General features: G+C 35.9%; 2 protein-coding genes across 2 annotated transcripts; both read right to left on the bottom strand.

Annotated features, from left to right (window-relative positions):
* Positions 1-1,782: 1,782 nt before the first annotated feature.
* Positions 1,783-7,174, bottom strand: acer3 (alkaline ceramidase 3). The gene is made up of 10 exons (XM_039677896.2): positions 6,946-7,174; positions 5,140-5,250; positions 4,981-5,033; positions 4,805-4,857; positions 4,456-4,537; positions 4,315-4,350; positions 3,952-4,010; positions 2,403-2,504; positions 2,081-2,185; positions 1,783-2,012 (listed from the first exon to the last, which is right to left on the bottom strand). The coding sequence occupies exons 1-10, from the start codon at positions 7,046-7,048 to the stop codon at positions 1,913-1,915; spliced, it is 804 nt and encodes a 267-aa protein (XP_039533830.1). The 5' UTR covers positions 7,049-7,174; the 3' UTR covers positions 1,783-1,912.
* Positions 7,175-8,303: 1,129 nt separating this feature from the next.
* On the bottom strand, positions 8,304-14,444 carry serpinh1a (serpin peptidase inhibitor, clade H (heat shock protein 47), member 1a). Its single transcript, XM_039677868.2, has 6 exons — positions 14,360-14,444; positions 12,974-13,060; positions 10,627-11,229; positions 10,455-10,553; positions 9,211-9,443; positions 8,304-9,131 (listed from the first exon to the last, which is right to left on the bottom strand). The coding sequence occupies exons 1-6, from the start codon at positions 14,439-14,441 to the stop codon at positions 8,829-8,831; spliced, it is 1,407 nt and encodes a 468-aa protein (XP_039533802.2). The 5' UTR covers positions 14,442-14,444; the 3' UTR covers positions 8,304-8,828.
* Positions 14,445-14,679: the final 235 nt, after the last annotated feature.

The raw sequence follows: 14,679 nt of genomic DNA, 5'->3' as shown, positions 1-14,679 counted from the left end.
ATTTCAGGTGCTAAATATGTACATTTCAAGTGCTAATATGTACATTTTAGGTGCTAATATGTACATTTAAATGCTAATATGTACATTTCAGGTGCTAATTTTACCATTCCAACTGGAACTCATACATTGTATTCATTTTTAACAATTATTTTACTGTCTATGTATTTAACCACCAGTCTACTATGGTTAAAATGCTACTATGGAAATATTTTTTTATTGATATTTTTTAAAAGTTACATTTTGTTTTGTTTTTTTTACTGTGTTTATGTAGCTATACATAAATACTTTTACGTTTTAGATGCTATCAATACATCAGTGCTGTATGATTGGATGCGAAAAACAACAACATTAACATTATTTAATTAGTTTTTAATTAGTTACATTATTAGTTTTGGCAACATAGATTTTAATGAGGCACAAAAAAATCACAAAATACACACTTAAATCATTACACAGGCTTTACAAGACAATGCTGGGAAGGTCAGCTACAATATTCCATATTATAACTCAACATTTCAGTCATAAGCAAGATTAGAGGTCCACTATTATCAGTGGATTTAAGCACTAAACTGGGATAGTGGCAGTAATTTTGCTGTTGATTGTTCATTTGTATTCAGCAAAAATGTTGACATCTTTGTTTTTGTTTGAATCATTTTATGTGATGGAATATGTACTTCATAATTATTTAATATAATGGACATCAAGGCAACAAGGAATAAACCACAGTTTAATCTAAGGCATCCTTAGTGGTCCAAACATGAGTCCAAACCAACAGCAGCGCTTTAATATCTGAAACATGTGCGTGTGCGTCTCATCGGATTAAATACGATTTATTTTAGTCAACTGTGCTTTACAGATGATTGAGTTCTTATGGAACCATTAACTTGGCACAATACATAAACAAATGATGAATCAATAATAGTATATGACTTCATTCGTAACCACCCTTTACTGTTTTTGTTGACAGCCAGCATGACTAGTGGCATTTCAAGTAGTCAGTGTTAGAGATGAGAATATAATCTAGTTTATGAGACATTCATTTGCTAATGATAAATAAGAGCAGTTAAGTAATAATGCATCAGCTCAATGTTAATAAGCATGCATGATAAGTCCTTCATAAACTGTTCACATTAACACACCCTTTTACCAAAAATTTAATAAATTAAATCCATTTGATTGCATATTGGTCACATGAGGGAAATGTTTAAAGGGCAAACTGGTTCAGGTTAATACACAAACACTCAGACTCAATTTGTTTTGCAGAGCAGCTTATGACTATTGTTAATTACAAATATTATAAATATGCATTTATATGTGTGACATGGACACAATTATGTAACATGCTACTGTATCTCTGAAACAGTAAAATGACCATATTAGCGTCAAATGTGCATGTATCTCATCCCTAAACGCCTCAATAATTCTTAAGGACGAAGACAACACTCGTTTATTTTTCTGATCTGTTTAATTTGACCTTCACGATCTCTAAAAGTGTCGAGATAAGTGAAATTTTTGCATAATCTCAAGCTAGTTAAATTAAGTTCAAGTACAAAATATGAAAACTGTCAAACTGACCAGATATGATCCATCAAAGCCATATTATTTTCCCTCATGAAGGCAGAAATACTAACCAGAACAGAATCCTAGTTTTGGCTGCTTCCGATTTATAGGAAAATGACGTGCAAAATCACAAGACCCCTACAAAACTCTCATCTAACCTATAATAAAGACAACATGTTTCCTTCGTTTGGCAGTTTTCTCAGTAATGCACTTGGCAAACGGAGTCGGAAGGGGAACAGGGGAACCAAACCGTCAGCCGCCGGTCACTTCCTGTTGCCGCTGAAGCTCATTGGCTGGACCTCTTTCTGTCTGAGGTCTGTGATTGGTCCATCTTCCTCTTCTCAGGTCCCTTTCAACTCGCCTTCTGAGATTCAATGTGCAGCATCGGCCAAACGCCACATAAAAACCTCACTTTTGGTCTGTGCTTGAGGTATGTTGACCGAATCTGTAGGCTATGGCAAAAAAATAATAATAATAAAATTCAAATTCAAACAACATATTTTTGTCCACAGAGACGTACCTGAGGAGTATGTGCAGATATGAGCCCAGGCCTGTTAGGATGTGCCACCAGGCGTGAAGCTGCGTAACCGCCCCGAACACAGGAGGCAGACGCTGCCGTGCGGCTCTGAATCAAACATGACAAATAAAGTTATTTCTGTTCATTCTATTTCAGTCAGAGTAAAACTGACTTAGATTTTTTGTATTTATTTTATACATATTTTTTAATCAATAAAACATATTCAATGTTTACTTTGATTTAGCTTTTCTCGTAAATTAAGATGTTATTTTTGTTTATGAAAATGAATATGCTAAATGTAAAAATGGAATGGAAATAGAACTACCTTAGAGAGTCACACATGAAATTATCGATGTTCCATAATACGAATCCCAACAGGAAGACGGTTAATGACGTAAAGCCGAGGGCTCTGAGCCACGGATAGACCCTGCAATGCACAGACATGATGTTAAAGTGTTTACTTTCTTAATACAGAAAATGTTTTAGCAGACTTGAATTAGATCCACTACTTTGTTTAAGTTTTTTAAGATTATTTGCGGAACACATGCTCCTGCTTTTGAGTATAACTATTTTCAATTATCACGTGGACTTCATTATTTTCATAATGCATGTTATGTGTGATAACTGCATACTTATTGTATTAATGTACTTAGAAGGCTTGTATGTGAAGAGATAGTTATGGAGAGCTAAATGTTTGTAAGAATGTGATTGTGTAATATTATGTGACATAATGCTAAATGCTGTTTGTATTTATGTTTGTTCTTAGGACCCCCTCGAAAACGAGATGTTACATCTATCCTTCAAATAAAATTTCAAATTTCAAATTTTTGAATTCAAGTCTGGCTCTATTGTGCTATGAACTTTCGTAACTTTCGGGTTCTGGGTGGAAAAAATTCCATTTGTTTTCTCCATAGAGGAAATAATTTTGAACAATCGCTTACCTAGACAGACCTGCTGTGATATATCAATGGTATATGCTTTTGTTGAACCCATCGGCCTGCATTATTTTAACTTATTTCTTAAAAAATCGTGCTTTTCAGCAGAATTCCTGTACTCTTACTATTTCTGAAATACAATAATACATTGATACTACTGAAATATTTGTGTGTATATATAGATAAGCATATTTTGCAATAAACAAACATATTCTATCTATACATAACCAACATCTTTAAATCAAAAGCTTTATATTTATCTGTTGTTTCTAATTGGATTATATTATTCTCAATGCCTCATGGGATTGTAGTTCTTTCCCTTATTAAAGCAATTAAGTACACAGTCTTATACTTTTGATTGACCATAGCTGGCTGGTTTTTATTGCTTTACCAAAGACTTTTTTTTTTTTACATTTCTATACTGTAAAAAATATTTTCAAGATTTGTTATCACAACATATTTTCTTTTGTCAAATCAACTTTATAATAATTTATTTAGTTGAGATAACTTATTATTTTGAGTTTCTTCAGTTTCATTGTATTAACTCAATCAACTTAAAATTTTAAGGCAACCCAGGTTACTTACTTTTTTAAGTTAAACCAACAATATTTGTTTACAGTGTAGTAATCACAACATTTTTTCTTTTGGGAAATCAACTTAAATAATTTATTTAGTTCAGATAACATATAATTTTGAGTTTCTGATAAAATAAATTAAATTAATCTCCTTCATTGTATTAACTCACTTGAACTTACATTTTTTAAGGCAAACAGGTTACTTACTTTTTTAAGTTAAACCATCAATATTTTTTTACAGTGTATAAGAAAAAATAATCTGAAAATACTTTGAACCAAGGATACCAGGAAATTGGGCGGGAAAAATGTATAATCCATTAAAAAAAATTGTACGAACTGGGCAAATAAGGATTCATTTACTCACCATGTGACTATGAAAACTGAGCGAATCACCAAGAAAGCCACTAGTACGGCATACATGACCTGGGGGAAATGATCAAACCGCTGGATATTTAACATCAGCATCTGATATGTAAACAATATGATTGTTTAAATGGTGATTTAAATGCAGTTTTAAACAAAAGACATCACAACAGTGTGTGTTTACCGAAGCTCATGAACCATTCAACACCCCGAGCATGAATAGAGACACACCTAACTTAACTGCCATGCCCTTAACAACAGAAACGGACAACACACACACACACACACACACACAAACACGGACCGCAGTTGTTTTGACACAACAAAAGTAGGACAAACCAAACTAAAGAGGTTCGGGCCTCACCTGGTGAAAGACAGGCTCTTTCCATATCAGGTAAACCTAGAATTAAAACGTTTGTACTTAAAACAATAAAACAATAGTGGAATGTTTTGACTGCATATTACTGTATGTGTTTTACAATTTATAAGAGCAAAGAAAACTTACCACACTAACAATTATACTGAAGGTCAGCAAAAGTGTAATTGAGGAATAGTTAACAGCGCGCTCTTGCTTGAAGCACTCGTATCTGACACATATTTAGATAAAGTCAGAGGAAAAGCATCCACAATAAATGAGCAACAATCATATACAGTCAGTAAGTTATTTTGAGTTTAAATAATATTTCACAATATTACTGTTCCTACTATAATAAATGCAGCCTTGGTGAGCATAAAAGACTTCTTTCAAATTCAAAAGCTTAATGATAAAAACATTCTTATCCTCATTAAGCTCAAGACAAGCATTCAGAGGTCAAAGGTGAAAGCAGACGGCGTGACTTTGAAGGTCAACTTACAGACAGTAGACAAAGACGCAGCAGCTGTAGATCATCGGCAGCTCGTCCAGTAACTAGAAACAAAAGACAATCCAGCCACTTGTGTGTTATTGCTATTGCTTTGTGGCTACGAGAATGAATGCGTGCTTGAGAACAAGATGCACACTTTGAAAAGCCAAAAGAGAAGTCAAGCTTACCTGCATTTCATACTGTAGAGTCATGTGAAAGCTCCATGAGCCAATGCCTACGGCTGTGCCAAAAACAGAACATTTAATCTACATTTGTTTTGGAAATACATATCAGTGGGAAAAAAAAGAGATTTGTGTTTAAAAAATAATGTGAATGATGCATCGTACCAGCGAGTCCTAAAAATGAGCACACATAGCGCACTTCCAAACCATCTTTACACGTCCGAATGGCTCCGTAAATGGGAGGTAGGATCATTATCAGGTTACTGACCGTATTCCCTGGAGAAAGCAAAACAACAATGTTTTCATGAGGACTCAAGTGCAAAACAATGAGTATATTTATTAAGTAAGTAACACAAAACAAAAACAACAAAAACTCGACAGAAATCAGGCAGGTCAACATGTTTACTGACGTGAGGGTCAACCTGTCACTAACATGAGATCCACCAATAGCAAACCACAACCATCCAATCAATTCCAATCAACTGCCTTACATTTGTTCTTGTTTGATATACATCACAATAGGAAAGAAAAGACTATCACAACTTCCATTTCATGCTGACTTTAGGCCGTATTTGAGATACTCTATAAACAATAAAAGCTAAAACAGCAGCAAACCTCAACAAAAGTTGAGTGAACTTCATCTAAACTGGCCTCTAACAGGCCTACTATTTCATTGTTTGGATATACACTACAGCTGGCCATACTGAACATGGCACATTCCTTCATAAGGCAACAGGTTTACGCTGAACCCCTCTGACCTCAATGCTACCAGAATTTCTGATGGTTCAGCAGTTTTTAAAACTTATATTTAAGATATGACTGTGTGTAATGTACATTGCAAAATATAACTCAAATACTCAAAAAAATGCTAAAAAAAAAAAAACATAGGGAATTGCAGAGGGAATTTAAGCTATATTAGTATTAGTGTGTTAACTGTCACTCTGTGCCCTTTGAGCATCTTATCAATGTGACCTGAAATGTACAAATGGCTATGCAGATTGTGTCCTTCCATACTTTCATATCTGGGATAATCAGCCGTCAAGCTCACAATAAAAAAAGTTCACATAAAATAAAGCAATCACAGAAACCTAGGTAGAACTTCTCCATTTAAATCTCCACGGTAAAAGTAACGGTTTATTAGCTTGACTTGTTGTTTGGAAATATGCAAATGATGGTATTATTCTTACAAAAAAAAATACTACTGATGGTAATAAATGGCACATAAATGGGTATTGTTCACCTGATCTGGCTGGCAAATCATCTTAGGCTGGTTTTAATGTTGTTTTTATTACAGCAGTGACAAAAAAAAATATCCCACTGAATTACCATAAAATAACTCATTCATATTTACAGTAAAAGTTACACTATTAGTCCTTATAACTACGCAGCTAATACTGAGGCAATACTTAAGTCAGTTAATAATTAAAGCAAAATTTAAGAACGTTTAGCATTAGAAAACATCAACATGGAGGGAAATAAAGTATGTTTTCTGTTCATACATAGTCTTGATTTCACAAATCAGCGTCAAATGCCGTAACACGAACGTCAGGTTTTCATTCATTGTCTTTCCGGTCATTAGGAGTTCAAAGCGGACTGAGGGTCGCAGATGGCCTCGGCTGCTAAATTACGAATCCTACTATGGCAATTAAATGCTTATGAATTTTAAATAGGTCACGCTGACGTTGTTTATAACTTCGCTATGAACAAGGCTTGGCTTTTTAATATTAATTACGTCGTTTTGACGTTGCTTCAAAACCTCCCAATGAAAAAAGGTGACTCATCAATATTAATTAGGCCATGCTGATGATGCGTCGTAAGCGTCCAATAGCGGATGCTTACCTCATCAATATTAAGTATGCCGCCTTCTCATAGTAGGATTCAACATACTCCTCTCAACCGTTTTAACATCCGTGTTTACACGACCACGAACCGTTTGTCCCTAACACTAGCTCACCGTTAAAACGTACTTACAGAATTCTGCGATGTAATACGAGACCACATAATTCTCCTCGCACCAGTCGAGAGTTGAGGTCGGTGTTCCCCAGTAGCCCGGCCTGTCCGCCGCCGGAGCCATGATGAGACAGAAATCGGCTAAGTTCGGACGGGCGGAGGGAGGAGTTGCTTGTACGGTAACGGATTCAGTGCTCCATCCAATCTGGAACGGCCTACGTGCGATAACAGTTGCAATGCAAACAATGGCCTTCTGAAACTCAATACAGCGAAGTGATCGTTGTTCTACAGCTCTAGTCTAGTCTATACGCTCAAAATGCACAATGCACACACATATTGTATTAGCTTAAGATATCAATAGCTGATGTGCATTATACTTTGATTAATTGTAATGTGTATATATGATTGTGTTCATAATCTCTCTTCCGGATTATATCATTTGTGTTGGTGTATAATGAAAAATAAAGGTATAGTTCACCCGAAAATGAAAATGTCTTCCACAGATGTTTTCCTACTGTGCAACCAATGGCTACCGTCAACTTTCTGGTTAACATTACTTAAAATATCTTCTTTTGTGTTCAAAAAAAGAAAGAAACCCAATACAGGTATGGAGCAACTTGAGGGTGAGAAAAATATGACAGAATTGCATTTACTAATGCATTTTTTAAGCATTAAAAATAAAAGTTGTGTCTGTTAGTGTTATTTAATGAACCTAAGCTAACATTGAACTAAGATTAACAAAGATGAATGTATGATTGGTTAATGTTAGTTGATAATGTTAACTAATGGGACCTCATTGTAAAGTGTTGCCAATATTTTTTTTTTAGAAATATTTTGTTGTTGTTGGCTTTCTATTTTCCCTTGAATATTGGGATTGGCTTATTTAGCTGTTTTTCCTGAAAAACACTTTTTTTATTTTACCCACAATACAATTTTTCATCATGATGTATTATTTTTTTGTGGGTTGAAGGTTAAACTGTCACAGTTGAACACATTCTCATCTGATCAGATAACATAGTTCACATGCTTGGAAAGTCAGTGTCTCCACGTTCTTGATGAAGGAACTTAGAAAAAAGCTAGGTTTTATTTTTAATTCAATTTTGACTAAAAAATGTCAGCCAACTATATAGTAGGTAAGTGTGCGATTTTGGATGCAGCCATTATTTCTAATTCATTCATCACACAGGCAATTAAAAGTCAGGTCAAGCACAATGCATTATGGGATATATCTGTAGTATTCAACACAAGTAAGCTCTATTATATACTTTATGTTTTGTCAAATGCCACTAAAATCTGCATACACTGTATACTTCAGCAGTATAGCCTATGCATTTTTGGACCTTAAAAAGAAGTCCAGCACACATAAACACCCACACATGTTCTCCGTGATGCTGAATTTATTGAAAAATCAAGGAACAATCCAACTTTTCAGACATCCGTGTTTTGGTACAATGTGAATACAATCTGCAACCTGGTACAGACGTGGACTCAGTATTCAGTGCAGACACAAGTGTGCACTTCTGAGAGGAATGTTACAGCATGGACTGGAGTGGACTTTTTCGGATATCAAACACTCGGCACAGTGAGTTATTCGCTCAAGCCGGCGAAATGCAAATAAAAAAAGAGAACCCCCTGAGCAAAAATGCTGTTCGAGTGGATTTAAAGCTAATTTTATAGAGATCATACTTAATATAAGCATGCTGCACTTCTCAGAAACCTATGTTTTATGTTTATAAACTTAGTTTATAACATAAAACATTACGTGGCACCTAAAACTCGATTTTCAATGTAAACGTAACGGATAGCACATGCTGGTCCACTGATCTAATGGAACGAACTCAAGTGTACCATTTACACACATTCACAAATCTGCTCACACACACACTCACATTTAAATTAACATCCTACAATTCATCCCTCATTTTTTCACCCTTCGGTCGGACCAGTCTGCCCATGAAAAGGATGGAGTTTGTCTTGTTGTCCTTCACCAGGAAGATGAAGGGATGGTCAGCGTAGAAGAGTTTGGGGTTTTTGAGCTTGTCGGTCCCGAAGATGCTCGCGTCGGGTGGATTTCCCTCGGTGTCCCACTCCATGGCGGACGCGTGGAACACGTTGGACAGGTAGAGGTCTTTCTTCCCTGAGATGTTGGACAGATCTGCTTTGGCTTTGTCCACAGCCTCGGTCAGACCCAGCTCAGCAAGATTTTTCTGCAAGACAGCGGAACTGAATTCACAGGTGAGTTTATAACAAACGCAAACACTTGCTGAAATTGCAGACTGTTCGTACCTGCAGGTTGTGGCTGACCTCCATGCTGACCTTTGGCAGCGACACCGCAACCGCCCTCTGCTCCATCTTACCCATCCAGGTGTCCAGTTGTTGCCGTGTTAACAGTTTCTCCACTCTTTCCAGGGCTTCTACGTGGTACGGCATGATGAACACCACAGATGACATCTTATGGGCCAACGGCATGCTCAGAACTAAAAGCTTGTTGCTTGTGTCGTCAAAGAAGCCATAAATGCCTGAAAGACAGCATAAACACATGTATAAAATGCAATCCCGCCAGTTATGGATGTAAACGATTATTTATTTATATCTTTATTTGACATGGACATACAATTACATTGGACATTTGTTTTTAGTGATTATAGCATACATGCTAATTTTCAACACCTGTCCATGGGAGGCTTTTAAAAATAAAATAAAATACAGTAACAAGCGAGAAAAAGAAAATAAATAAATTAATAAATAAATAAATAAAGGTTGAAAACAGTTTTAATCTTACTGACAAACAGTTTTTTTATATTGTTTTATATAATATTTTATATATTATAAAAAGATATATCTATAACAAAATGGTGGTATATATATATATATATATATTTTTTTTTTTTAATTGTAAACCAAAAAAATATTTTTTTCAGCGACTTAACTGAAAAAAATATTCAGTTAATACAGTATGACATATTTAATATTCAGTCCAAAGTGAAAGAATATGACATGATGAAATTTTGAATAAAGCTAAGGGATATTTTAGTCTTTTTTTTTCTATAGTATCCCATTTAACAAAAGTGTTTTAAACTATATATTCAAAATGTTAAAAAGTGTTTTAAACTATATATTCAAAATGTTATGTATTATATTTAAATATACAGTATTTAAAAATATTAAAAATTGATATATTTTAAATATATCATATTTAATTACAATGTTATTTTCATTGACTAACTAAATTGACTAAAACAATATGACATGACAAAATATTAACTAAATCTAAAGAATATTCGTCAAAACACAAAAACAGATATATTAACATTAAATCTTGATATATTCTAATTTATCTAAATATAAATTAATTATTACACTTTAAAATATTGAAAAAAAGGTTTAATTCTGCACTTTTTTGGGACAAATTACATGCGATTTTATTGACTGCAAGACAGGACTAAATATTGACTAAAAGCGCACCGTAACAAAAACTGTATCTGAAAAATCCTCCGTAATGTAGGGATCATCTCTGCTCATGACCTCACCTGTGCGATGCATCATGGGTACGGAGACGGTGAAGGAGCGATGCACTAAGAAACCACGATTGTCCACCATCTTATGATGGAACTGCTCATCCCAGTGTGCTGGAGACAGAAACAGAGTCTCATTTTAGTTTTTTAAAGAATCTACAAATTGCTTCTCATTCTCAAGTCTTACGTTTATAAAACATGGCGTTGATGATCATGGCTCCGTCCGTCTTCTCCACATCTTTGGTCACTTCAGGCAGCTTTCCGTCGGTGGACTTCGAGGCCCAGTCGTTGATGGCTTTGACCGCGCTGCGCTTGTCACGGAAGTTTATCTTGGAGTGGTCGTAGTTGTAATGCTTCCGGCTGCTCTTCAGAAAGCCGTCGACGAAGCTGACAGAGCTGGGCCCGTAGAAACGGTTGCTGATCTTCCAGGTGACGTTACGCGCCGTGGAGTTGCTGACCTCGGTGAGAAGCTCCGACAGGCCGGAGTGGAGCAGCTCGTCCTTCACCGCGGTGGCGCTCAGGACGGTTTTGACCTGAGAAGCCGTGTTGGATTTCCCTCCCAGAGCCACCAAACCCAGCGAGGAGGCCACTACCACGGGCGAAATCAGGATGTTCTCGAGGTCCTTCTCCTTGGCCATGTTCTGGTACAGGTTGAAGGCCAAATTGGCACTGTTGTCTGCCAACATGGTGGCATGGCTGCTGAGGGGCTTGTCTGCGCTCACGCTGCCCAATAGGCACAGGAGAACCACGCTCGACACCAACATGATTTTAGAGGTGGGACCTTTACAGCCTGTAAGGGTGACAAACAAATCAGTAGGTTGCAACTAGAGCCAGACCGATATTATCGGCCGATATTAGGCATTTTCCAAAATATCGGTAGTCATAATGGCCGATAAATGAATATTTTAAAAAATCAAAATGGACGAAACACGCTTCAATCATCTCTCCTTGTCTTGTTATATTGAAAATGTATGTTTTACAATTTGCAGTATGACGTTATCCATGACGCTCATCATAGACTAGCTAACCACAAAGCTAGCTAATGCCACTATCGTCAGTGGAAGACCGCTAACGTTAACATTAATGAGCTCGGAAACCACAATTAACTTTTTATGCCTAAATAAAGTAATGATTACTGCATTTATTTATTTATATATATATATACTATATATATTTATTTATCAGAACTTTTATATATTTTGATGTTCCTCATTCTTTTGTGACAATAAAAGAAACAGGTTTCTTTTTAAAATGCTTTATCATATTATTTTAGTTAAAACTCATAAATAACTACAAATAACAATGTTAGGGAAATCTGTTAATGTTTTGTTGCACGTTTCTGAGAAAAAATTAAAAAAATATATCGGCCGATATATCGGAATATCGGATTTTAAAACCCAAAAATATTTATACCATTTATCCGTCGGGCTCTAGTTGCAACGCTCATTTTACATAGACATGCAACATGGCATCATGACTTTTGCGTAAACATATAAAAGCGCTGAAAAGCGATTATGCGTGTTGAAAGCACGTCAAAAATGAAAATACGAATTGTCGTGTCAAACATACGCCACTTCATGAGAACAGTCTGAGATATGAGATGATTTTCTATATGTCTGTGGAAAGTTTTAGTTCCTGACCACAGAAATGAGGACAGTGCTGTACTTTCAAGCTGCAAGTTTAATGACAGGCCTGTAATGCTAAAGGAAGTCCAGGCAGATATGTTACATAATGCCACGTAAACAGATCATTCATCACAGCACGTTTTTGCAAATAAATGAGAAATATTCCTTGGGAAACACGATATCGATACGAATGTTTTTATGTTATTATGAACAATGTTGAAAACAGTTGTGTTGCTTAATGTTGCATTTTTTATACATATATTAATCTTTTGTAACGATTTAAATGTCTTTACTGACACTTTTTATCAATTGAATGCATCCTTTCTAAAAATAAAAAAATAAAAACCTTTTGAACGGTCATGTATAGCATCACATTTCCCCAAGATGCAAATATATATATATATATATATATATATATATATATATATATATATTGATTGGAGAAAAAGCTGTAACAGCCACATATTCAGATTGCACGGCTCCAGGAGTCATCTTACGCTGGATGACCGTTATCCAATCAGGAATGCCAGGATGGCAGGAAGTTGCACTAGTGTGGGAACATCAGACTTCAGACATGTTATAGTTTGTGAAGCTTTTCCTCACCCTTCTACCGCATTAACAGCCCAAAATGTTGCCTTCGGCCATGCAAACGCACCAAAACACACTTTCATTACGCCCATATGGGCGAGTCAGAGCTTGAAGGAGCAATTTTGGACTGTTGCATACGCAAAAAAGCCTTTAAAATCAACATCACACAAACACTTATCTTTGAGTAAAAGTATCAACATCTCTTGCAAACACTTTACATTTTCAACATTTTGACTTTTTAGCACATTTTTAAATGTTCATGCTGGTGATAAAGCCTGAATGCAACATGTTTTCAGAGCTGTAATGGCATCTGTTACTCACCTTTTGTCTTTTGCAACCTCTCGGATCCGTTGGCTTCCCCTGACATCAAATCCTTCATGCAGACTTTATAGTCTGGAAAAGAAGCTTCTGGAATTTGGGAAAGGAGTATTATAATGGATCCCGTGTTCTGTGAGACCTCCCACAGATCTAGTTACTGTGGGAACTGGACTCTCCCCTCAAGGTCCTAAAGGCAGCAGGAACTGAGTGAACTGACCCCTTTCCTGCCCACAAAGACTATAAAAGAAGAAACTGCTGGGAAAATGTTGAATATAAAAAAAAGCGGTGGATGCAATACAGAAATGTGGACATCTTATTCTAGCAAGAAGCAAAAAGTGATTTTTAGTCTAAAATCTGGCAGTATAGGTGTGTGTATTTGTATTTAATAGTAGAGTTAAACATTTGTATTATAAAAGTAACTGCAAAAAGACTAGTAAGGTTAAGACTAATGGTTATTCCTCTTCCACCCCCACCCGTCTGTCTCTTCTGTGTGCCACGTTTGTAGTGGGTCGTGTCTCGGCCTGCAGACAGATTTTATCTCACTTTGGGTTTGCAGCTTTACAGTTCCCATTTGTCCCCATTTAAGACAACACCTATTTTAAAATGCTCTTTATGCGTCAAACTAATACATTGTGTATCTTCTTCTTTATAAAGCAGCAACAGGAATCATCCTGTACAAACACAAGGAACTTTTTATTGCTCTCTATTAACGAATATGATACATTAAACATGCTAGCAATATGCTAATTCATGCTAGCAACAAGTTATTTCATGCTAGCAATTAAATATTTCTAGAAGCAAAGGTAATTCAACCTAACAATATTCTAACAACATGCTAAAACATACTAACAACAACATGTTAAAACATACTAGCAATGTGTTAAAACATGCTAGCAACATTAAGTGTTTTGGTAAGTCATCCTAGTAACATGTGAAAAATGCTTGCAACATGCAAATTCATGCATAAAAAAACATATTAGCAAAATGTACAAGCGTCAAAGTAGCCAGAGCAACTTTTCTCTTTAATTATTTATTCTCTATTTTGGACATGAGATACACAAAGGCGAGTGACGAATTAACACAGTTTTCCACGAAAACCATCGATGATACCAAAATATAAACAAATATAGCTAATAGTGAATCAGAGTAAGACAAAACCCCATTTTGGAAAAACGATTCATGATCTACTGACTCGTTATTTTAATTTGGTTAATTTTGAACAAAAAAGTTACATATTTTGATTAGCAAATGTAAGAATTCGATTTTGATTGCTCATCGCAGTTTGCGACGTTAAATACGTCATCATGAAACGGGTCTCATTAGCGTCATGTGGGCTGAACGGGCTGTTCCTCATTAACATCTAACATGACACTGTTCAAAGACACAAACCATTAACAGCACAGCTTTCAAAGTATACACCTCCAGGCCTCTTAGTAAAGATCAGTGAAAGCACGGCTGAGGGCGATGGCATTCCTCGGCTTCGGGATGTTGAAAGAATGCAGTTGTCAGGGTTGCTTTTCTGATTTGCTGCTTAAAGGGATACTCCACTTTTTTTGGAAATAGGCTCATTTTCCCACTCCCCCAGAGTTGAGTTAAAGTCCCCGTGAACCGGAAGTTGCAAAAGATTTTTCTCCAGTGCTGTGACGTATTTCCAAGTGAAACGGAATATTGAACAGAGGGCAGGGTTTTACTCTGGCGCTCCTCCTCTC

This window comes from Pimephales promelas, chromosome 23, assembly GCF_988280905.1.
Source record: "Pimephales promelas chromosome 23, fPimPro1.hap1.1, whole genome shotgun sequence".
NCBI classification, from domain to species: domain Eukaryota; kingdom Metazoa; phylum Chordata; class Actinopteri; order Cypriniformes; family Leuciscidae; genus Pimephales; species Pimephales promelas.
The sequence above is the reverse complement of the archived record's forward strand: the minus strand, read 5'-3'. Positions and strand labels throughout refer to the sequence as shown.